This window comes from Medicago sativa, chromosome 5 (assembly GCF_051527215.1).
Source record: "Medicago sativa cultivar Bolivia chromosome 5, Bolivia_mono, whole genome shotgun sequence".
Classification (NCBI taxonomy): Eukaryota; Viridiplantae; Streptophyta; class Magnoliopsida; order Fabales; family Fabaceae; genus Medicago; species Medicago sativa.
In genome coordinates, this window is record NC_140753.1 from 80,557,435 (window position 1) to 80,582,513 (window position 25,079).

General features: G+C 35.0%; 2 protein-coding genes and 1 long non-coding RNA gene across 17 annotated transcripts; all 3 read left to right on the forward strand.

The window, feature by feature from the left end:
* The first annotated feature begins 9,060 nt into the window (after positions 1-9,060).
* LOC146925593 (homoserine kinase-like) lies at positions 9,061-11,450 on the forward strand. Its single transcript, XM_085710473.1, has 2 exons — positions 9,061-10,307; positions 11,042-11,450. The coding sequence occupies exon 1, from the start codon at positions 9,142-9,144 to the stop codon at positions 10,285-10,287; it is 1,146 nt and encodes a 381-aa protein (XP_085566599.1). The 5' UTR covers positions 9,061-9,141; the 3' UTR covers positions 10,288-10,307; positions 11,042-11,450.
* An 838-nt stretch (positions 11,451-12,288) lies between these two features.
* LOC146925594 (uncharacterized) lies at positions 12,289-15,910 on the forward strand. The gene is made up of 3 exons (XR_015010619.1): positions 12,289-12,428; positions 15,063-15,128; positions 15,224-15,910. It is a non-coding gene; the product is annotated as an uncharacterized LOC146925594 (long non-coding RNA).
* Positions 15,911-17,678: 1,768 nt separating this feature from the next.
* LOC146925595 (primase homolog protein-like) lies at positions 17,679-23,732 on the forward strand. Of its 15 annotated transcripts, none has more exons than XR_015010627.1 (15): positions 17,679-17,818; positions 17,935-18,077; positions 18,170-18,225; positions 18,604-18,655; positions 18,748-18,822; positions 19,470-19,550; positions 20,374-20,454; positions 20,940-21,005; positions 21,121-21,237; positions 21,611-21,658; positions 21,759-21,844; positions 22,388-22,448; positions 22,565-22,732; positions 22,852-23,259; positions 23,404-23,732. XR_015010627.1 is itself a non-coding variant. In XM_085710474.1 (14 exons), exons 1-13 carry the CDS (start codon positions 17,698-17,700, stop codon positions 22,643-22,645), a joined length of 1,068 nt encoding a protein of 355 aa, XP_085566600.1. In that variant the 5' UTR covers positions 17,679-17,697; the 3' UTR covers positions 22,646-22,689; positions 23,404-23,732. The 15 variants fall into 15 exon arrangements, 4 of the variants coding, with proteins under 4 accessions (XP_085566600.1, XP_085566601.1, XP_085566602.1 ...); XR_015010622.1 differs by having other exon boundaries at positions 22,565-22,689; XR_015010628.1 differs by having other exon boundaries at positions 22,565-22,689; positions 23,056-23,259.
* Positions 23,733-25,079: the final 1,347 nt, after the last annotated feature.

A 25,079-nucleotide genomic window follows, 5' to 3' on the forward strand; every position in this document is an offset into this window, starting at 1 on the left:
ATATGTGTTTTTTTTTTTTTTTAAGTGACCATACTTTAGAATAAAGTAGGGAATTTTAAGTAGAACCTTACCTAGAAATGAAGCAATACAAAATGGTAAAACATAAAAAACATGGATTAACCCAAATAACAAATGTTTATGCATTTTCGGAGTACAATGAAGTTCCATCTAGACTATGAACAAAAGAGGAGTGTTATTTGAACAACCAAATGGTTGACAACTTAAGTGACAACCATGATTTATAAAGGAAAAGTAGGTATGTGCACGAAAACCTAAGCAATATAGAGATAAAATAAAAAATAATGTGAGTATGAGAGAGAAAGTTGTCTCAAAAGTTGTCACAAAATAGATATTCAAATATCATTTCATGAACAAAATTACTACCATTAAAGAAAGAGAAATGCTAGCGTCACCCACTAACACTCTCTTTTAACACACCAAATAAGAATGGGACATGTGTCACACTTTTTTATTTCAATTAACATGTAACCTGTTCAATCTGTTACTAAACATTTTGATTTTTTTTTTAATAATTTAATTTAAAAGAAGAAAAAGAAGAGAGAGAAGAGGTAGTGAGATACGGTGGCATTTAGCCTACACAATGCACAAATTTGTGCACCATCCACAAGTTAAAGAAAGTTATTTTTGAACCATTAGATTAAAAGGAACATTGATCTTTAATATAGTCTACCCACACCATATCTTTTTTACTTTGTCTTCAACCTCAATTTCCATCTCCCTCTTTTCACCACCACCACCAGTCGTGAGTAAGCAACGACACGTTGTCTACTTTCTTTCTCTAGCTTGATAGCAATCTCTTCACTTTTTCCCACAAAATTACCAAAATCATCACAAACATTGCTTCTTATATCTGAACCCAGTCTATTTCCATTTCCATGTGTTAGGATTTTCACTTTTCAATTTCCCTCACCCAAACTCAACTCAATTCAAATTCAACTCATGTTACCTAATTTATTCATGATTACTGATTCTCTCTCTTCCATTCGATTCGATTTTTTTTTAATTTTTTTTATCTATGGAGCAATTGAAGCCGGAACACCGGCGACAGTTCCGGCAACCGCGGCGGAGACGAAGCAAGTCGGAGTTGTAACGAAGGCTGTTTCCGATGTGAACATGACGGATAGACGGAAGTTGTTGTTCGGCGCCGAAAGTAGTTCTAGCTGTCTTCGCCAAGAACAATGATGTTATGAAGAAAACACTATTATAAAATCTTGTCCTGATTAAACTGGATTCCAGGTTTGAGATGAAATCTATTATGGTGAAGATGTTGACGGTGGTGAAGATGTTTACGGTGGTTGTTTTGTCGGAGAGAGTTAATGGTTGCAATCATTGTGTTGCATTTACGATTCTGTTTGTCAAAAATGAATTTAAGCATGTCATTTTCTATTTAAGGCCTAGTCCATATGCTATTTTCGTAATGAAAGATTTGTTGCAGAGGGAGGGTGTTATTTCTTCTTTGGTTGATGCTTACTTTTGGAAGATGAAGTTGGTTCACCCTGAATTTAATTATAAATCCAACTTTGCCATGGAGGTTGAAGACAATGATAAAGAATGAAAAAAATATAATACAGCTAGATCATGATAAAATTGGTATTCTTCCTTGATCTAATGGTGTATAAAAAATTTGTGCATTGAAAAAGTAACTTTGTAAATGTACACAAATTTGTGTATTGTGCATGTTAAATGCCACCGTGAGGTACATGTCTTCTTCAATTTGGTGCACGACGGTGGGAAGAGGATAATCACGTACATGGCAATAGAGAAAAGGATAATCACGTACATAAGAAAGGATAATCACAGAAGATTTGCATGGCAATAGAGAAATAAACTAGGGGACTGCTATGGTGAAGTTTCTTGTGTGACTTTTTTGGAAAAGTCGCTTATGTGGCTTAATAGAAGGGTGCCACGTGGATGTCTTTTTAAATCGGTTAATTGGAAAAGCGATTTTAAAAAGCATTTGTTTTTGGAAAAAAGATATTTTAAATTTCTTTTTTATTTTTGTTTTCATTTTTTATCCCTTAGGATTGTGTTCCTGGCTCTGATACCAGATTTGGAGTGGGGTTTTTAGCGGAATTTTCTCGAGCTTAATTTATAAGTTGCTCAATTCTTTCTAATCCCCAAAAAGGTTCTAAAAGAATTTTTGCTCTTTTCTTTTGAATCTCTGTGAGATTTTCTTGCATTTCTTCTACCAGATCTTCAATTAAATCTATATGAGATTTCATTAAAGTTTGAGCTCTATGAATTATTTGTTTGAATGTTATTAAATCATAATACCATTCTATATCACTTACTAAGTGTTGTAACCTAGTTTTAAAAAGTATTAATTCTGATTTAAGAGTTAAACCAGGCATATCTATAATTTTTGGTTTATTTGATTAATCTTTATAGACAAAGTTTTTATAGAATCATGTAGCTCTTTAAGCTCATTTTCTTTTTTAATTTCGAAATCCTTTCTAGGAGGTTCGAATAAAATATTGTTTGAGGATGAGGCATCATCTTCAGATATAGTTCGAGAACTTAATGATTTACTAAAATCCTTTTGATCTCTGTTTGGTGATGTTATTCGAAGACTTTGGCTTTTAAACAATGGTTTTTCTGTTTCTTCGAACAGATTCTTTTCTGCTTCTATTAAAGAAAAGCTATTTCTTGTGATATTTTTAAATATTGGTGTTTCTAAAGTAATTAATGGTGTAAATAATTCATCAATGTGAATTGTATCTTTTCCTATGAATTCTATGCTATGATGTGAATTACTCAAAGCATAATTAATTCTGTAGTAAATTGTAAAAGGATGATTACCTTCTTTCATAAATGTTGAGTCTTCCAGTTTATAATGAAAAACTATAGATTTATTCAAATCTATATCTTTTAGGGATAATCCCATTTGTAAATTTATGTCAAATTTTATCTTTCCATATTTTAGATTGCATTTTCCTTTTGCAATTACTGCTTGTCGCTTATTTCTGATTCTAGAATCTTCTAGAGCTATTTCTAAAGGTGAATCAATACCTTTCATGAAGGTACTTTTGATTAGGATTTGAATGGTTGATACATGAATATAACCAATCTTTCTTCTTTCGTTTTCAGAAAATTTTTCAAGTCTTTTATCTATTTGTTGTTTATCTGTAGTTGATATAACTATTTTTCCATTAGTTGTTTCAATTGGAATTGCTTCCTCTCCTACCATTATTCCAAATTTTTCGCTTATGTCTAAAGTAGCCATAAGTTGGTCTAGTTTTTCGAGTTGATACTCTATATTTTCTTCTATATTCATTTTTTATAGTGAGTAAACAAATATGTTTCAATTTTTTCTTTATTCTTCTCCCCCTCTCTAGATTGAAGAGAATAATGTTGTTTACAACAACAATTTTTTATAATATAATTAATCATATCAGTTATATTGTTTAATTGAGGATTAAAAGAATGATATATATGAGGATATTTATGATTCTCATTTTTGTCGTAACATGGAAAATCTTTTTCCATATTTACCCAAGTTTCATGGGGTCTTTCCAATCCTTGCTCATAATCTTTTGTGAATAAACTATTTTGTTTAAAGATTTGAGGTAAGGTTTCAAGAAAAGAAATTTGTCTTTCAAATCTCTCATTTAATTTTTTTTTTTGGTTTCGTCAAGCAAAGCTTTGACTCTAGTTGTGAGTGTATTGTTTTCTTCACTCATTTTATAAAGCTATCTAGCTAATTTTTTAAGTTTATCCCTTAAATCTTTAGCTAATTCTTTATATTCATTATATAAAAAATGATCGTCAGTTTCATGACTATTATAATATTTTTCTAGAAAATAATTAGACATTTGTTCACACCATCTAATTTGTGCTTTTACTAGTGTAGTTTCTTGATAATTTGGACATAAAATAAAAGGTTGCAGGATAAGCTTTCCTGTTGGACCTTTAATAAATTCCATTATTTTGTTTTTTAGACTTTTTAAGCCGGTTTTTACACAAACTGATTTAAAATATTTGACTTTTTTGAAAAGATCATTTAGGTGACTGCACCGTAGAATTTCCTAATAAACTAACTAGTAAAGGGTGAAAATAAGTGAGAACAGGAACTGTACATACCTTTAGAGAAAATAGGTTTAGTCAATTTTGTGAAAGCAACCAGTTTTTTTTACAGAGGAGAACATGAAAATAACGTGTTTTGGGGGAGATTGGGCAAAGGAGATGAAAACTTAAAACCTAATTTAATAATTAAAAATAAAATAAATGATTTTCAAAAGAACTAAGCTACATCCTTACAAATTGACACGTATTAAATAACTTTTCCGGGAGTTTTAAGAACATCCACATCACTGAATGTATTAGATAAGTTTTATATCTACACATCACTGATATATATATATATATATATATATATATATATATATATATATATATATATATATATATATATATATATATATATATATATCAAGTGAGAGGAAGTTTTATTGTGAGATTATAACCCTTTGATCAATCTTTATAATGATCATTACTTTTTGAAACTACATCGTATCTTTTCAGCTCCTTCATCTTTTTTCTTTTATTCCCTTCATCTCTGTAGCCTCGTCTGCAACTTTCTTTCGCAGAGTCACTGTTGTTGTTTCTTTTCTTCTTTAAATTTCACATTTTCAATTCTTGAGCAAGGCTATTTTGTTGTATCAACTTTAATTTCTTGAATAAAAGAATTAAAAAATCACACCCTTTGAACCAAACTAAGATAAAGAAATTGGGATAATAGTTTCTTTTACACCATTCATCTTTTAACCATAAATTAATTAAGTGTGCATCATCAAATGGTCAATTGAAACACAAAACAACTACTGAACTGCAACACAAATGAAAAACATGAAGATTTGCAAAGGAAGGGTATATGGATCCCTTTGTGATGGTGGTCAGCAGAACTTCTTAGGATGAATAATCAAATAGCCTGTCACCACCAATGGAATTATCTCTTTACTTTAATGAATACACGTTCAAATTTCAACAGAGAGGGGAGAAGCGCAGAACAGACGAAGGGGGGATCTGTAATGGGAAGAAGTTAGGAAGATTGATGGTCAGTTACAATGAGGAGAGACCACATGCGTATAAATTTAATCTGAACCGTTGATATTGATCCAAGGGTTATAATTTAACCCTCTCATCTCTCACATTAAAACTCCTCTCATTTGATATGTCATCTCTCTGTAATATCCCGCTCGTCAGCTAAAGGAAATTTTGTCTGTTAAATGTATTAGAGGACAAATGTTCGTGGAAAGCGAATATGATGAGGAATGTTAAGTACGACGGAAGATATTAGTAAGTAATATCAGTCAAATATGAGTTATGTATCAGTGTCAGGTTAAAACGACTAAGACGAAGGAGATTCTGGTATTTGCACGCAAAGAGGTATATAAGTGTTTTTGGGGTGGAAATCTTCATAATTTTCTCCTCTTTCTCTCTCTAGGTTTTGGGAAAATATTTCTCTCCTCCTTCTCTCTAGGATGGCGCCACCCTCCCCTCTCCAATCTATCCTAAACTTTCCAAAAATCATGCAGTTGGTAATCAAGCGAGGATCCTAGAAGCTTCATGGACAAGAAACAACAAAGAGAATGGATTGAGCTTTGATTCTTGGTTTAGGGTTTGATCTTGAGGAAGCTAGGAACTTGAAAGAAATGCAAGAAACATGTTTAGGTGAGTTCCATAGATAGTTTACCACCCTTTGATTGTGTAAATTTCATGTTAAAAGTATGGATTTATGTTAATGAGGGGTTTATAACCCTAATGTCCTTTTGATCAATTCTTGTCGATTACATGTTAGTTTGCCATGAAATATGTTATTTAAAGTCAATATATGTTGTTGGATGATTATGGTGCATTGCAGGGTCGAATTTGACGAGTTTTGGGTAAAAATTGCAAAATCAGCACCACAGACCCGAAGAAACTCGCCCTAGGGTCGCTAATAGCGAAATTCTCTGGGTTGGCCAGCATGCTTTTTGGCTGTTGGCTCTTTTTGTGGTCGGTGGTGCATTCCGAAGCTTTTCTTTCAACGTTTTACAACTTAATGACCCCAAAACAATATCTAGGCAATGCACATAACATCAAACGATTCTTGAAATGAAAATCATGGTAATCTTAACATGAATGGCAATGATTGCATATGAGAGTTTAAGCCGATTTATCGGGTAGATGATGAATAAGGAAGGGAATGAATGTAGAGCCTCGACATAGTTGTCGAGAACTAGAAAGATAGCATGAATCCCTAAGTATGGCAAGTATAGGATTATGAATGCCTATGTAGGTAAGACGCGAAGTGTATTTCCTTCGCATATGATTATGTAAGAGTATGCACGCAATGATAGGGTATGAATGAAGGTAGTTTACTATTAATCGGGTCGACCCTGGATCCGAGGTAAACGAGTATGCATGTATAGGTTAGAAACCTTTCATGAATGTTTAAGACTATGATTTAATGAATGAAGTAGGTGGCAAGAGAAACGGGATAAGCTCCGCAAGGGGGGCCCGCATGTCACTGAGTGTAGGTGTCGTGTCTTTTGTATTCCTTCCAAGGAAGGATGCAAGAGATTCCCCAAGGGGAATGGTAGAACCGGTTAAGCCGTAAGGGACCCGCACGTCACTGAGGGAGGTATGGGATTGTACATGGGGCTACTCCACCCTGGGCTTTCCGTAAAATTGAATCAAGATAATGAATGTTTGTTCAACGTTGATATTGTGATTGTATGAATGTTTATGACTATGCATGATTATGAATATGTTATGATATGATGTTAGCTATGAACAAGTTGTGCATTAGAGTATGTTAAGAATGTTTTACCGATGACGATCCTAGGTTTCCCCATTCGTCCGGTTTAGGACCGTGTCATGAATATGTATGATAAGTCTTGATGCGTATATCGTATCTTGAGATAGCGGTTCTAGGATCCCTTAACCGCCATGACACGTATGATGATAGTAAGACCTATGACAAGTAAGATGAACCTATGACGGGTCTAGCATGCACTACCGTCTAGGAAAGCAAGTCCCCACACACGTATAATCAACCGTTAGGTTAGACACGCGGTGGCCGTAGGTTTTCCCTCGTGGTTGCCTATAGCCTAGGATTTAGGGGAACTCACTGAGACATTATGTCTCATCCCAATCCTTATTTGTTTCAGATAAACAGGATGATTATGCATGTTCGTTGCTGGAAGGATGTTCCATCAAGGGTTCGTTCGTATTGCTGCAGGATGTTATGGTCATCAAGGATGTATTTTTATGTATGGACGAGATGTATTGTATTATTGTTTATACGAACGTGGCTTGATGTATATATTATTCATTCAGAAATTTTATGTTGTATATTTTTAATGTATCCAGTACTAAAGATAACGCTCATGCTAAACTTTTTAGATACGTCTAGTATGGGTGTTACACCCTCTCGCTCTCTCTCTCTCTCTCTCTCTCTCTCTCTCTCTCTCTCTCTCTCTCTATATATATATATATATATATATATATATATATATATATATGGTTTTGCTAGAAGTCATCCATGAATGTGTCTTTTAGCAATCCACACCTCAAGGTGTGATTTCCACTTTTTAGTTATAACTTTGTTAAAAGACACCTTCATAAAAATTAGTTGGTGTCTTTTAACAAATGTTCATAGAATAACTTGTTAAAAGACACCTTCATAAAAAGTGTCTTCTAGCATATATATATATATATATATATATATATATATATATATATATATATATATATATGTATGTATATGGGGGATATATAATATTTGTACTTAACAAACATTCAATCACTCCATTATTACCAAAAAAAAAAAAACACTCAATCACTTCAATTGAGCACCTCAGTTTTTTTTCTTCCCAAAGTGATACTTCTTAATGCAATGCATGTTTGAATTCACCGTAAATAACCATAGTTTATAGCTTCAATAAAATCACAATACAATGACATAATGATTTTGTTGAGCTAACCGTTCATTTGAACATACACTTAATAGGTTGGTTCCATGGAGGATTAGAAATGAGCGGGCTAATCTCACTTTTTTGAGAAAAGGTGGTAGATTGATAATCACCGATATATGCTGTGAAGGAAACTATTGTGTCGATTCTTTAGCTAAAAATGGTCATAATATTAGGGACTTCTCTTGGTGGGATGATTTGTCTCCTTTTATTAGATTTTTTATTTATTAGAGTTAATATAGGTATGCCAAACTTTAGATTTAAAAATTATTGATTGAGTTTTGGTTTTTGTTCCCCAATCTTTGTATCTCTCGTTTTGTGTTTAATAAAATTTAGTTCATTTGATAAGAAAAATCAAATTGTTTAAATGGTGAATGCTCAAAATACTCTCTTTTTAGTAATTTTCTAAAACTCATTATTTGACGCAATTCATGAGTCCCGCTTTTTTATGTGATACTTATTTTTAAAATGTAGGGTTCACATTGATTTTACCTAATAAATGAGCTAAACTTATCAGTAGTGTCTAGATTGATCGATGAAGCTCCTATATGGTGCCACTTTTTAACTATCTTGCTCGGTGCTCACCCAGACATGGTGAGATTAATTGTTTGATAAGTACAAAAATACTTACATTTTTCCTCAATATTAGTTTGGATGAGCTAATTTAACTTCTTAAAAAAAGTACAACAATACTTGCTCTTATTTTGTTAAGAGTCTAGATGTGGAGTCTCCAAATATTAAATTTTTGTTTGATAACACAAATAATCTAGCGGATAACTTATTAGATTAATTTATAATCTTGTTAGAGAAAAGTCAAATTGTGATCGAAATAAAGTGATTTAAAAATATATTTTTGTTAATAAGGACAAGGAGTGACATCCAACGCATCCATTCTTAAAGTTATTGTGACATATAATTATGATTGGAGTTGATGGGGGCAGGTATATAAATCGAATTTGGTTTGTTGCCTCCAAAAAAGGAAAAGGAACACACAAAAAAAAAGTAAAAATGACAAAAGGCGGATATGAAATGACCCGACCCGACCCAGTAGTTATTGGTGTACTGTTGATGCTACTATTCATTAATTCATCATCGAGTGTTTCGTAGTGTTTCGTGTTTCACACTTTCACTTACTACACTCAGTCACTCACTCACTCACTCTCCAATGGCTGCTGCTTCAACAACATGCTTTTTTCAGTCTTCTTCATCTCCACTTTCCTTTAATTTCAAACAAAAGAATAATAAAAATATTCATATTCATATTTCAATTTTTAGAATCAGATGCTCCTCTCAGAAGCATCCCTCCGTCGTCACACTTACCGACCCACCACCTGTTTATTCTTCCGTCAAGGCCTTTGCTCCTGCCACCGTCGCCAATCTAGGTCCCGGCTTCGATTTCCTTGGCTGCGCTGTCGATGGCATCGGTGACACTGTCTCCGTCAAAGTGGACCCAGATGTTCACCCCGGTGAGATATCCATCTCACATATTTCTGGTCAAACACCTAACATCCACAAACTCAGTAAAAACCCTCTTTGGAACTGCGCTGGTATCGCCGCTATCGAAGCCATGAAAATGCTCCGCATTCGATCCGTCGGTCTTTCACTTTCTCTCGAAAAGGGTTTACCTTTGGGAAGTGGTTTGGGATCCAGTGCTGCCAGCGCCGCTGCAGCCGCGGTTGCTGTCAATGAGATCTTCGGGAAAAGATTGAGTGTGGATGACCTTGTTCTAGCCTGCTTGAAATCAGAAGAGAAGGTTTCTGGTTATCACGCAGACAATGTTGCCCCATCCATCATGGGGGGTTTTGTGTTGATTCGCAATTACCAACCTTTGGAATTGATGCCGTTGAAGTTCCCATCTGAAAAACAGCTATATTTCGTATTAGTTACACCAGAATTTGAAGCCCCAACTAAAAAAATGAGAGCAGCACTGCCTTTAGAGATAGGGATGCCGCACCATGTCTGGAATTCTAGCCAGGCAGCTGCTCTTGTGGCGTCAGTGTTACAGGGGGATTTGTTCATGTTAGGGAAGGCCCTGTCCTCCGATAAGATTGTTGAACCTAAGCGTGCACCATTGATTCCTGGGATGGATGCTGTCAAGAAGGCTGCCATTCAAGCTGGAGCTTTTGGCTGCACCATCAGTGGTGCTGGTCCTACTGCGGTTGCTGTCACGGATAACGAGGAAAAGGGGAACATCATTGCTCAACACATGGTTCAAGCTTTTCAAAAGGAAGGAAACTTGAATGCTTCTGCCAATGTCAAGCAGCTTGATCGCCTTGGTGCTAGACTTATTAGCAGCGTTCATTTAAATTGATTTCAGTGTAGCTAGCTTAGGTATGTTAAATTGCTATCATACTCATACACCACTTTTGGTTTATTTCATGTTCATGGTCATGGTCATAGTGATGATGATGTTATAATCTCCAAAGTACTGTCTGGTTCATTTAATATCACGCTTGAGTCAATTGAAACCCTTCTACATTTTTTCGGACAATTTTCAATTTTCAATTGTCTTGAATCGTTGCTCAAGGAAAGGTTATATTTTGTGTATAAGTTTTGTTGTGGCGGTGATAATGTGAAGCCTATTTGTTTGTTTCTTGAATTTTGAATAGATATGTGTGCTTTGCTTTTGAAGCCTTTGCGGAGAAAATAGAAAGAAATGTATTTGCTAATTAATTGATGCTCCTTGTTGTCTGTGAATGTCACAGTGTTATTCTATGCAGCAGATCCTTTATGATCTAACATCTAGCTTATAGTCAATTATTTTAAAACAAAATCATCACTGTGTTGCTTTCCTCCTCAAAATTCATATACTTAATTCATTTGTGTTTGAAGCTTAAAATTGATTATGGCATCCAATCTGCAGTTTAAAAAATCTGGAAGGCTTGAGTTAGCTAGGTTTCCTTTATTTTAGTGAATTTCATGGCTGAAACTCTCTACAACCACTTTTCTTATTTGCAGCCTGTGAATATATTATAACACACATGATATAATATATATGTCTAAAACAATTTGATTACTTGATCTAGTACTGCTGATATCTAACTTATTGCGCTTACGATTGCCAGAAACTTGTAGATTCCCAAAATTGGATTTCTCTATGGTGTGGCGCTGTAAGTGCTGACTTGTCACATGTATTTGATCAAAGAAGCAGCATTGTGGTGTGGAGTTCTGAATAAAAAGAGAAATACTCAAACCAAGCCGGGACCTGCTTTTGGAAACAAAAATTTGATAGACTTATAATAATTATGAAAGTCCTTTATTAGGTCAATGTTGTTGTAGACTCAGGCATGTTTTAAGGAACATTTTCTGCTTTTTGTTTTTCATCCTTCATCTTGCTTTGGTACTTTTAGATAGCTCAATAAGAAGTCTTTTATAGTCTTTCCTTATTTCACTGTGTTAGTCTTGCTTTTGATTAGTATGTAAAATGTTTTTCAGTCTACTTATCATTTCAATGCCAATGTTTTTCATTTTCGAGCTCTTTCTAGGTAAAATTTAAGAAAATGTGAGGAGGCTCACATCGTCAATGAATTTTAATTTGAAAGTCTGCTTATGGTTGCTCATCTCTCCTTTCCTATAAATCTTTTCTTACCCTTGGATATTCAGGATTATATTTATTGAACTATGTATTTGAAGGGAAAGAAAGGTCAATGTAACACACCAATTATTTTGTTTATTGTTCAAAAACTCATCCTATGCTGGCGTTAATTGAACCTGAAACTAAAACCTTAATATTTGCTGGGAAATAATCAGCTAGATTGAATTGAATCACTATTTGATTTACTTTGACATGTCTGAATAACTCTTTGGATGCATAGCATAGATCCTGGTGAAAGCAAAGCAGTAGTAATAGTAAATAGTAGTGTCGCTGATGGTTTTGCAAAGCAGGGGCATGCTTTATCTTTATCGGTTTATGTAGTACTGCAACTTCTCTTTATGTAGCCTTCATGTTTGATGGCTCCTCAACTTATTTGCTGAGGACTCTGGGTGTGTGTGACACTTAATCGGTTTGATAACATAGCCGGTCTCAAAAAAAAAAACATAGCCGGTCTGAAAATCATTTTTATTTTTTGGTGCCGTATGTTTTTTTTTGGGAAACTTTTTAGCGCTGCATATAAAATACTCAGAAAGAGAAGCAAAATTCAAATTAAGAAGAAAAACAAGATCAGGAATGTAGTTATTCAGGGTCATAATCAACTAGTTCATGGTTTTGTCAAAAAAAAAAAAAAAACTAGTTCATGGTCAGAATCAGGTACAAGGAATGGAGTCAATTCAGATTTGATGTTTGAGGCCTAGTAAAAGTGATGATGGGTCTGCAAAAAGTGTTCCTAATAGTCCATTTGCAAGCAGTACTGCCGGAAGTCCACCTAGTGACTTCTTTGATTCTGTCATTCGGAAGACTTCCGGTGAAGATAGCCCACCCTGTAATCAAGATGACGTGCTAGAAACTCAAAGGTATGGCTTCTAAGAGTTGCACACTAGTTTTCCAAAGCATGGTAAGTTGCTAATTTGGATTTTACTGATCTATATTCTCTGTGCCTTCTTGTAGGATGTAGTGATCGTAATAATTATCATTATATAAAATGGTCATTATTTGTATTACACTTTTGCTTCCACCCAGCAAGTTATTCTTTTTGCCTAATTTATGCATGACACTAATAAAGTGTGATCCATAGAGAGTCACTAATATTGTGCATCAAGAGTGTCACAATTAAGTTATCACCTCAACAATTTTGGACCATTTTTTCACCAATAAGTCATAGCTGAATAGTAAACTATCATCAGCACACATGTGCCCATGCACTTAACAATTCTCACATTTGTATTGAGGCTTCTATCCTCCACTTTTGGTTGGGCAAAAAACCAGTTTTTCCAACATGACAGAAACTCCATCTGTCAAAACGTCAAATATTAGGATGCTAACATCCGCAAGTCTGACCTGAAGCAAGCATGTTAGCATCCTCTACAGAATCATTCTACTGTTCACGGAATAGAATTCTATTTTATCATAGCTTTACCCATTGGAAGTTTTTGAGACATCTATGCAGATTTTGTACTCAATCTTGTGCACTAAAATTGTTAGATTTTCTAATAAAATCTCAAATAAAGGACGTTTCCACATCTGCAAAAGCAGGAAAGGAAACAATATTATGCATCATACATACCATCTGATTCAAGGATACAGCAGCAGCAACAACAACCAAAGCCTTATCCCACTAAGTGGGGTCGGCTACATGGATCAAATGACGCCATAGTGTTCTATCATAAACCAAATTTGGATCCAACTCATTGACCTCTAAATCTTTTCTAATGGTTTCTCTAATAGTTTTCCTAGGTCTTCCTCTACCTCTTTTAACTTGACTCTCCTCCATTTGATCTACTCTTCTTACCACGGCATCTACGGGTCTTCTCTCTACATGCCCAAACCATCTAAGCCTATTTTCTACCAACTTTTCTACTATAGGTGCTACCCCCACTCTCTCCCTAATGGTGTCATTCCTAATCCTATCATGTCTAGCCTTACCACTCATCCAGCGCAACATCCTCATCTCTGCAACACTTACTTGATTCTCGTGTTGACTCTTAACCGCCCAACACTTAGTACCATACAACATCGCTGGTCTGACTGCTGTCCGATAGAACTTTCCTTTCAACTTAAGTGGTACTCTCTTATCGCACAAAACCCTTGAGGCTCTTCTCCATTTCAACCATCCAGCTTGAATACGATGGCTTACATCTGCTTCTATTTCGCCGTCATTTTGTACTATGGACTCAAGATATTTAAACTGTGTAACTTGGGGTATGATATGATCTCCAACTTTCACCTCCAAGGTAGACCTACTTCTCCTTCCGCTGAAGTTACATTCCATATACTCCTTCTTGCTTCTACTCAAGCGGAAGCCATACGCTTCTAAGGCTTGCCTCCAGGTCTCTAGCCTCCCATTCAATTCCTCCCTCGACTCACCAAGCAAGACTACATTATCTGTAAAAAGCATACATCGGGGTGCTAACTCTTGGATGTGTTCCGTCAGTACATCCAAAACTAAAGTAAAAAGATAAGGACTTAGGGTTGACCCTTGGTGCAATCCTATTGTTATGGGAAAATCTTCAGTAGCCCCATCCTGTGTCCTCATGCTAGTAGAAGCTCCCTCATACATATCCTTGATAGCCCTAATATAGACAATCCTAACCCTAACCCCTTTCTTCTCCAGGGCTTTCCACAAAATCTCTCTCGGAATTCTATCATACGCCTTTTCCAAGGATGTTGAGAGAAAATGTCTGTGAAAAAATAGAAGTAAAGGAAAATCAGTTGTGGATATGCTAGAACAGGAAATGCCGACCCCACTTAGTGGGATAAGGCTTGGTTGTTGTTGTTGTATATGCTAGAACAGGAAATAGAACACAATGAGGACTGAATAATACCAATAATTGAAGGATCGAGAGAGGGGGCGGGGGGTGTTCTGTTGAGATCCTCAAAAGCATACATTTTGATGATATTCACAATCTCATTAAGTTACTTGTATCTTAGTTGCACTTTTCTTTGCAATGCTTGCTTTTGTCCATACTTTCACTAATGTTTAAACTTTAAATGGTCCTTTGCAACTCTTGAATGATTAATTTAGCATTAGACCTTCACAAGGCAGCCTCATGGTTTTTGTCGTTGCTGTCTCAACCTGCTTTTCACCTCGTCCCGACAATGCTAATTGTCATAAACTTACCAAATGTTATGCTACTTACCAAATGTTGATAAATTTAAATAGCCACAAAGTATATCATGAATTGGAGACGGATTAGAAAAAGTGTCAGATTGATATGACTTTTACAAACATGCACATGATTTAGAGTTGAGCCCACTTAGTGGGATAAGATTTAGTTGTTATGCATGATAAGAAGGTTTATTCCCAACTGTGTTTGAAAGGATATTTATCTGTTGAAAATTGGTTTGGTGTCCAGAATATGCTTCACTTGTTTTTTGCTGTATTATATAGATCTTGTAAAATAAATAATATGTATATAATCTTGCATATGCAGTGATCATGATGGTGACAAATTTGTGTTTTCTGAACAGTTTTTTATGAACCTAATTAGGGAACCTTGGACACAAATGATGATATTGATTCAGTTTGGGGATTCAATGCCAGTAGCATCACTAAGGTAGTATGCAAATTCTGCCCAAAATCCTTTCTACCTTTGAAGGACGCATCTGTCTATATTTCTCCTGCTTTATTCTGACTTGATGTTGATGTTAGTGTAATATTTTGGAAAGAGGGGCCTGTTTTTGATTTGGCACACAACAGTTTGGGTTTTGTGGAAGGCGGGTAACGATAGGATTTTCAATAACGGTGTTGGCTATGTGGCGGATTTGGCAGAGGAAGTGAATGTTCTATCGTGGAGGTGGTTTTTGACTAGAATTCACATCCGTCCGTGCTTATTCTACAAATGGTCGTGGAATCCGAGGGACTGTTTGCTGCGGTAGTTCTGTTTGTGCGGCTGGGTGTTATGGTCGCTGCTGTTTGCCTTCAGCAGTAGGGTTGGTGCGGGTCTGGATTAGCAGGTTTGACAGGTTGCTGCGTTTTGGGGAGTTGGCAGGTGCTGGTGTTGGTGTTAGGTTGCTGTCATGGATTTTTGCTGCTGTACAGCAGCTGGTTTTTGATGGTCTTTTCCCTCCTAGCCATGCGGGTAGCAAGTAGTGAGGCAGGGGGTATTCTTTTTGTGGTAGTACCTTGGTTTGTCTTGGTACTTTGATCGGTTTGGTCTTTGTTTTTTTTGGCAGCTTGGTGTATATCTCGTCCTCGTAATTTTTAGGTGTTTAGGCATGTAGCCTTGGTTAGACTCTTTCTGTATTTTTCTGTTCCTTTCCGTGAGTTGTTGGTGTTTCTTTCACCCTCTCGACGAAGAATAATATTTGCCGTTTAAAAAAGTGCCTTTTAGTCTAGCATGCCTATTTATACCTGTAGTCTAGGAAATGTTGCAAAACTAGTACCACTACTCAACATGATAAGACTCCATACAGAAAAATGATAATTATTTTTTTTAAACGGCAAAATTTATTATATCCGAAACTCTCACAAGACGCAAAGAGGCGGAGAATAAAGAAAAACAAAGATGCCGCCTATAGACGTAACATCCACCCCACTCACACTAATCCACCGCAATCAAAACAAAAACGGCGGACAGGCCCCAAATAAAAATAACCAAAGCATGGCGCAAGCTATGGCTTTGAAATCTAATTATGATCACCAAAATTCAATCCCATAGCTATGCCTCTACCAACCCCATAACAGCCCCAGAACAATCTCCCAAAGGTGGCAGCAACTGCCGAGACCAAAGCAACAAGTAGCAGGCTGCGCAACAGACAGAAGCCAACGCCTGCAGCTGCTGTTCTGTCATGACAGCAGCACCAAAAAGTGCTCTAACAGCCCACACAGCCAAGCACGATGAACCGGAGGGGACACCAGCACCATTACCTCAAGAGACACTCCCGTGGGCACCAACTCCACTCGTAGTACATACATGCCGGCGTATTCAATCTACCCAACAACCACCTCCAAGACATCACCTTTACCTCCTCCACTAACTCATCCCACCTAGAATCAACATTATTAAATATACACCCATTTCTTGCCTTCCAAATAACCCAAATTACGGCCTCCCAAATCATTCGTAAACCCTTCCCGATTTTTTTATTTAGAGGTCCTCCACTCCAACACTCCCAATGAATAAATAAGTTTGTGGAGGCATATTAAAAGACAAATCTAACCAAGACATCAAACTCAACCAAATATTCCACGCCAAGTCACAGTGAAGAAAAAGATGGGAGGAAGACTCTGCTACTGCCACACACCGGACACAATTGCTACCAACACCGGGAGGTAAACAATTCCTTTTTTCCAAATTAATACGAGTCAGGATTCGATCAAGAAGAGTCTTCCAAACAAAAGCCTTCGCCTTTGACGGTGCCCCGGACTTCCAAATTTGATGGAACACCCTCCGCTCCCCCTCCGGACGACCTACCTCCCCCAACCCTCTCCCTTTCAATTTGAGATACAAGGATTTCACCGTAAAGGTGCCATCTTTAGCTATTTAATGTCTCTTTATTATCAAAATGGAAATGGAGATGTCTTGACTTAATATTTTTGTTATAAAAATAGTTATCTATATTTAATTTTTTTTTTAAAAAGACAAAAAAAGGTATTGTGTGCTTTAACCAATATATTGGATAATATACTTTTAGATGGGCCAAAATTAATTTTAAAGATGTATAATTGATTTTGATATGTTTAGTTGTTTTAGCGTATAATTGATTTTATCTTTAAAGTTGATTTTATTTGAAGATATGATTTGTAACTTTTGATTTTAAAATTAATTTTTACACATAAATTAATAGTTGAAATCAAACATTTCAGAATGTAGCTTAAACTCGTCAAATTTTCAAGCACTCACCCAATACTTTATTTTACATTTTATTTTTTTAATCATATCAAATCACTACCCACTAACTTTTATTATGTGAGTTTTGTACAACCATTTAGTGATAATTTTAATGACAAACTTATTTTTCTTATATTTTATTGGTGAAAAACAATAGAAAGAAAAAGAAAAAAAAAAGAGTTGTAGATTACTCTCGTTACATTAGTCTCTTTTATTTATAATTTTATATCTTTATCGCTTAAGTTTATATCTATGATATGACTATGGATGTCTACCAAACATGTGAACTTGAATGAAATTGAAAAACATGTCAATTTGTCAGAGCTGGTGGCTATGTCGTCCTCTCACCAAATCACTTTTCTCGCCCCAAACCCAAAGGTTTTGGTGCCATTCATTACCACTTTCCACCAAAGGTACGTACGTACGTACGTACTCCACTGTTGAATTTCTGATCTGGGTACTCTCTCTACTCAACCAAAATGGGTCATGTAGTTTTCTCTAACATAATTGTTTAAATTGTTTTGTGAAGATGGTTTGGAGCATGTTTTTGACAATAATAATAATAATAATAATAATAAAGTTAAAATATTGAAGCACAAAGTGGAACCTCTTGGTATCAGCTTAGACAACTCTTGTTTGCCTGGGAACTACCACAACCTCTTTTGTCCAAAGGTATCCACTTTTCTTCCACCTAGCTATGACTTAAGCTGCAGGTAACAGGGCCAGTCTTTTCAATGTATTTGGTTTTGTTTTTGATATGCCAGTGTAAAGGTGGACAGTTAATGGAGAGGAGTTTGTCTTTTCACATTATCACTGATGGGTAAGTATCTTCAACTTGTTTGTTTTGAGGTTTTGGTGATATTGGTATGGACTATGGAGCAAACAACCATTTCGATCCTTGAATATGTCAGACGTTGTCATCATTGTAGTCATTGTATTGTATGTACCAAAAATATCCCCAAGTGTATCTTTTGCTTGTCATTTTGATCCTCAAATATTGTGTCTTCTGTTAGTTAGTTTGGTGCTTGAGCGTGTTTTCCAATTGTCAGCATGGTCTATAAAATTACTTATCCAGGGATGTTTTTGAAAGTTTGATTTGATACATTCAAGGACTACAAGCCTCACCCATTTAAGAACCAAAATGAGTAATGACCATTTACTCTATTTATATGTGTCCTCTTGCGTTTGTGTGTTGTAGTGAATTTGCAATCTGGAGGTGTTTTAGACCTACATGTGGTTGGGCTGGTCAGGTAAACATAAAATGTCTATGAATTTGCGCCTGTTCTCAAACATAGAACTTCATTAAGGATGAATTACATTTTACTTGATTACGTGGTTATAGGTTTCTGCAGATGACAAGGAACTGGACAATAAACCTGATGAGGAGAGCTTAGGGTTGGAACCACTTGGTCCTAAGGTATTCAAATTATTTTATTCAGTTTCAGAAGGTAGAGTAACTGCCAATTTTTCAGAATGAGGTAGCTCCTTCTTTTTGTCATAAATTGTCATTATTCCAAAAGTCTTATTTAGGTCTTTTATATTGATTATGATTACTATTGATTATTCTCGGAGCACAAGGTAAGCAAGCACTCTTGTGAGTTATGAGTATTGAGTGGTAATCCTTTATTAGTTGCATTTTATCTGAAGTAAACATAGGGTTTGACTGTCATGTGCTATGCTTTTGAGTTTTGACATTATTCCTCAAATTGTTAATGAAAATTATCAAAATAATAGAGGTTTCACTTGAAATTTTGAAATAAGGTTCAGGATTATCTACCCCTCCTTATGTTCAAGGGTCAAATCCATTATACTATTTTTTTTTTCTTGTAAAACTAATATCTTAATTGTAAAAATACATTGCAGTAGTAGTGTGGTCAATGGTTGATAAGTATGGTATGTTCAAGTGGGTACCAAGGAAGTTAAGGCTACCATCTTAAATGAATATAAATGTATGGCCTTATCAGAACCGCTTCTGTTTTTGGCTGTCCATGTTGAGTTAATACATTGCCACTTTCAGGTGCTAGTCAGATTATTTGCTTATGGTTTTCCTTTTCCCTATTTTAGCTTGTTGCTTACTTTAAGGAAAGATTGATATCAGAGAAAACCTTAAGCAGAAATTCTGTAAGGCAACTCTCGGACGAAAAGGTATTTTCAATGGTGTTGTAAGACCTCCGATATCTTGTTTTACATTTTTTTTGGAGAATGATAAATAATGATTATGATTACTATATTTTTTATTTGAAAAATATTATAACATAGATTAAATTTGAAGAATTCATGTAAAATCTCTTCCAATACAATTTTTAAGTTCCCCCAAATGAGGAGAGATTTCTATTATGAAGAAAAATTAACCCCCAAAGTCCTCCCCTCCCATTTTCCTTTATTTCTTTCACTTGCTGATTCCTTTTTTCCAAAGCCTCCCTTCCCCTTGCAAACAAAGCTTAAGTGTTCACCTCATATACTTTTAAAATGTTCTAAGACACAATATGGATTTTAGGGACAATTTTTCTTTTGCCATTTTTAAGTGACAATTGCATTTTTAACTTATATTTTTCCAAAATCATTAGGATTAGCTTTTCCCAAAATCTATTTTTTTTAGAAAAATCATTTTTTATCAAAAAAAATCTATTTTGACTAATAGTTCTCCTTGGTCTTCCTCTATCTCTTACTATTGGAATATTTTATATTCTATCTACCCTCCTTACTAGTGTTTTTTATAAATCTTTTCTATATATGTTTAAACTACCTAAGACGAGATTTGACCATTTTTATACGTTAGGATTTATCCTTACTTTTTTATAATGTTGTCATTCCTAATCATATCCTGTAAGTGTATGCAATGCTATTCATCACGACGATTGCGTTTTTAACTTGATATTTTTTGTAAATATTTTATGTGCGTGGTTTAGTTCTTGGAAACCTAACTAGTTAGTTCTTAACTTCAATCTGTATTGCTAAATTTATGCAGAATGTTATTGCTTTTACCTATAAACAAAATGGGTTGATTGTTGGTTGCAAGTACAGAACAATGGAGAAAAGATTTTGGCAGGTAACGTTTCCAGTTCAAACCATGCTTGCATGTTAAAATTTGTTCTTTAGACTTGAGTTATCTCGTATAATATGATTGTCATTCAAATAGTAATAGTGTATAATTTCATAACCAGTTAGGCAGGTGGTTCCTTTATTGTGTGGCATTAATGATTTAATGTACAAATTTACCTAATTAACATAATTGATTCAAGATCACAAAAAAAAAATGATTAATTGAAAAAAATAATAATAATGATTACAGTGAGTAAGTATTCATCAAAATATGTATTACAAAATGATGACTATACGTTAGAGACGGAAAAGAATTTTTTTGGAGGATTAATGTGGTTACAGCCTGATATTTGGAGGACCAATTAGAGGGTTTACTCCAAGCATATACATTTTCATATGATTTTTTTTTTTTTTTTGGAGAGATCGTATGAAATAAAATTGATACTTAATACCCTGATTTTAATTCAAATGCTAAATTTTTTTGGTGTACAGGGAAAAGTTATAGACAAGGTCCTTTATGGACTTGACGACATTAGTCATGCAACTGAAATCATCATTGTAAATTCCCTAAACCTATTTTCCCATCCATATCTTCTTTTGTTGGAAATCTACAAATGAAGATAACTTCAAAAAGGGAATTGAAGATGTTTTTATAGTTTGATAATGATAATAGGTTGAGGGGGAAATTGATAAGCTTTCACTTGAAGAGGCTGGATATCAAAATTGTGTTAGTGTTCCTGATGGTGCACCAGGAAAGGTATCTTCAAAAGATCTGCCACCAATAGAAAAGGTTTGTGTTATTATTCGAGTTTGTTTCATTTTTCTCTCAGTAGCACAGACACTTCTAAGGGAATGTGTGTCCGGTGTCCGACACCGACACGTGATTACGTTCAATCAATTCACTTTTAAAATTATATACCAGTCTCAACGTGTCCGTGTAAGTGTCATGTCTGGTGTCTGTATCTGTGTCAATGCTTCATAGATTGCACTTTTAAGGCCTAGTAAATATTTAGTGTGATGCCTTAATGATGCAAACATCAGTAATACTACTTCATCATCATAATCTATTTGTCTTTCTTCATCCCATCTAAAATACATGTTTCAACCAATTGTTTTATCTCTTCAATCTATTAATGTGTGCATGCTTGTCTTTATGAAGTCAGGATACTGCATATCAATACCTGTGGAACAGCAAAGCTTACTTGGATAAGGTACATGTATAATGTATTTGATGCCTTCTCTTTCAATTATATATTTCTAGATCAGAAGGGACAACTTAGTAATTTGGTTTCCTTTCTCCCATTCTTTTAGGTGGTTCGCATTATCCTGGCTACCGATAATGATCCACCAGGTCAAGCTTTAGCTGAAGAGCTAGCACGGCGCCTTGGGCGAGAAAGGTCATTCATCCTGTCATTTATTTTTCATGTTCATAGTAAGGAAGCACTCAATATAAACATTGAACTTTAGAATTTGACGTGCACATAGTATGTTGCATGGGTAGCTTGCGCACGAACTTGCAGCTTGGTGATCAATACCCAACGATTAATTGCACCTCAACTACAGACCTGGATTCCCTGCAGTAACAATACCACGCAGTTACTCGTAACAATCAATCTCTGCAATCGATTTACGATCGGGCGACTTTGATTACACATTCACTAAAGCGATTTTAAATTATCTCAACCATTGATTTAAATTGGATGGTTGAGATCAGTAAATTTGTAGTGCAGTTACTGTTGAGAATCTATTTCCCTCAACTGCTTAACGCATTGTGTTTGAATTGCATGTTTGCATTGCATTCTCTTGAAATATCTGGCCATATAGAGCAAATATTTCCATATCCAACTAAATAAATGAAGACACATCCTGAATCCGGCGCTCATAATGGACCTAAGAAAGATGAACTCGGCTTATTTTCTTTCTTTATTTTTTAATGTCAGGTGTTGGCAAGTACGCTGGCCAAAGAAAGATGAACTCAGCTTCTTCAAAGATGCAAATGAGGTATAACTCAGGATTTTCTATCTTCTCTATATTTGATTCCTTTTGGAGCTTCTAAGAAAATGAACTTTTCATGGCTCAATTAATGATTTATCATGCTTGCATTTTTTGTTTTGAAGTGTCAAGTTCGTGATACATATAATCATTCAATTGTGGTTAATGGGCCTAGGTTCTCAAATACATGGGAGCTGATGCTTTGAAGAGAATAGTTGAAAAAGCAGAGCCATATACTTGTGCACACTAGGTAATTCCATGATTTTTATCTAAGAATATGAAGATGGATGTAGGTATGAACAATTGTAACTCTTGGATATTATTGACTCAAATCTTCTATAATATTTAGTCAAATGTAAGGTTTTTAATAGCAGTCGTGGTAACTGTCCCATTGTGATCCTTAATTTTGTAGAGAATCGCAGTGAAATGTGGTTGTTGCAACTTTAATCGACGGTCTCCATGCCATAGCTGAAACGCGATCCTAAATAGCTGATAGAAAACGTGACACATGCGTGAAGACATGTGTCAACAAATGCTCAAAAACCCTTAGATGACACATGGCTTCACACACGTCACATTTTTTATTTTTTTTTAAATAAATTTGATTGTGAACAAGGTATCCTACAAACAAGCATCAACAAAGTTAACCACCAACACAATAAGTTTGATTGTGCAAGAACAACCTACAAACAAGCATCAACAAAGTTAACCACCAACACAATAAGTTTGATTGTGCAAGAACAAGTTTGGATCATAATCTCGTTAACTGAAACAAAAAACATGGAATTCCAGACTTTCGTATGAAACTTGGGCAACTGTGGTACGGAGGATGCATTGATGAGTTAATATTTAGTCTATTTTTATGCATTATTTAGTTTAGTTTTATTTAGATTTGAATTTATTATATTGCAATATTATTTCCTTTTTGAATCTTTTTACTACAATTGCATATTTTATATTTCAGGAACGAATATATGATGGAAGAAGTCTTGGAGCAAAAGAAAGGAGTCTGGAGCTGATTTGGAGCTAAAATACGAAGATTCGAAGACAAAAATAAGTCTCCCCCAAGTCAGAAGCCTGGCACGGCCCGTGCTAAGGTTGGCACGGCCGTGCCACCTCTCTGGATGACTTTTGCTGCTTTTGCTTTAGGCCCAAGTTACCCTGTTGTAGTTTTACCGAATAGCCCTTATAGTTGCTTAGATTTTAAGTCAATTGTAAAGCTATAAATAGAGTAGCTCTCCATCATAAACATTGATCTTTTGTTCTTATAATAAAAGTTCACTTTTACTTTAATTGTTATTTTATATTATTCTTCTTCTCCTTCTTCTCTATGTCTACAATGAACGTTAGTGAGTAGACTTCTTTGTCTTGGGATTGTTGGATAAGTCTAATGACATAATCCGAATCAATCCAAGCCTTAAACCCTAATTATACGTTACCTTAATTCCTAATCTAAATTCACCGCTTTAACATGAATTAACTATTATCAAACTGTGGAAGCGAACGCGGAGGGTTTGATAATGGTTAATTCATCATCTCAAATATCAATTCATAAAGCGAACGCGGAGCTTTGATATTCGAACAAGTGAATTCAGACAAGGTTTGCGAAACATGAGAATAGTCTAGCAAACCTTGAGACATATAAAGTTTCGATCTTCAAGGGTTCCAAAGGCAATCACCCATGAGAATAGGTGTGGTTGTTGGAGGAATACACTCACTCACTTCGAGAGAAGCTTTGATATGCTAAAGAGAAACCTGTCTTTAGAAATTAAGAATAACGTAGAATTATAAGTTTAAGGCTTGATTGTGAAGGATTCGTTGTTAGGATGAACCAATAATCCCAAGACTCTTTTATTTTATTATTGTTATTTTCTTATAAATAAAAATCCAAACTTTATTCTCAAAACTCTCATCTAAACGTTATTAAAGTTAATTGAATTCATAACTCCCTAGCGGAACGATACTCTCTCTTACTACTATTACTTCGATAGACCGTGCACTTGCGGTTTGGCCTATCAAGTTTTTGGCGCCGCTGCCGGGGAGTTATTGCAATTTGGTTAACTTTTGTTTAACGATTAGACTGAAAAAAAAAAATCTTTTTCGTTATTTTATCTTATTTTATTTTATTGTGTTTCTTTTTATATTTCTTTCTAAAAATAAAAAAACATATATATATATATATATATATATATAAAATATTATTTCCTTTTTTATTATTATTTTACTTTTATTTTAAAAAAAAAAACATATATATCTCTCTCTCTCCATAAATAAAAGAAAAATCTCTTTTTCTCTTTTATTTCTTTCTTTTTCTATTTCTTCTTTTGCCTTTAACTTCTTGGGAAGATAATAACGATATGGCTAGGGAACGCTCTCTCAAAGAGTATGCAATCCCATCTTCAAATAAGTCATACGATGCTATTGTGTACCCAACGGTTGAGGACAATTTTGAAATAGAACCTGCACTTGTTCACTTAATGCAGCAAAATCAATTTTTCGGATCACCCACTGAGGATCCGAATTTTCATATTTCAACCTTTTTAAGACTCAGTGGAACCTTGAATGCAAACCAAGAGGTCGTAAGGCTGCACCTCTTTCCTTTCTCCTTAGGGGGTAGAGTTAGTGCTTTGGTTTCATTCA

Excerpts from the sequence above, each read along its gene's own strand:
- LOC146925593 (XM_085710473.1), top strand. The coding sequence starts at position 9,142 with ATGGCTGCTGCTTCAACAACATGCTTTTTTCAGTCTTCTTCATCTCCA.
- LOC146925595 (XM_085710474.1), top strand. The coding sequence starts at position 17,698 with ATGAAATTGAAAAACATGTCAATTTGTCAGAGCTGGTGGCTATGTCGT. Across the intron at positions 18,823-19,469 it reads TGGAACCACTTGGTCCTAAG|CTTGTTGCTTACTTTAAGGA; the intron begins GTATTCAAATTA and ends TCCCTATTTTAG. Across the intron at positions 19,551-20,373 it reads GGCAACTCTCGGACGAAAAG|AATGTTATTGCTTTTACCTA; the intron begins GTATTTTCAATG and ends AAATTTATGCAG.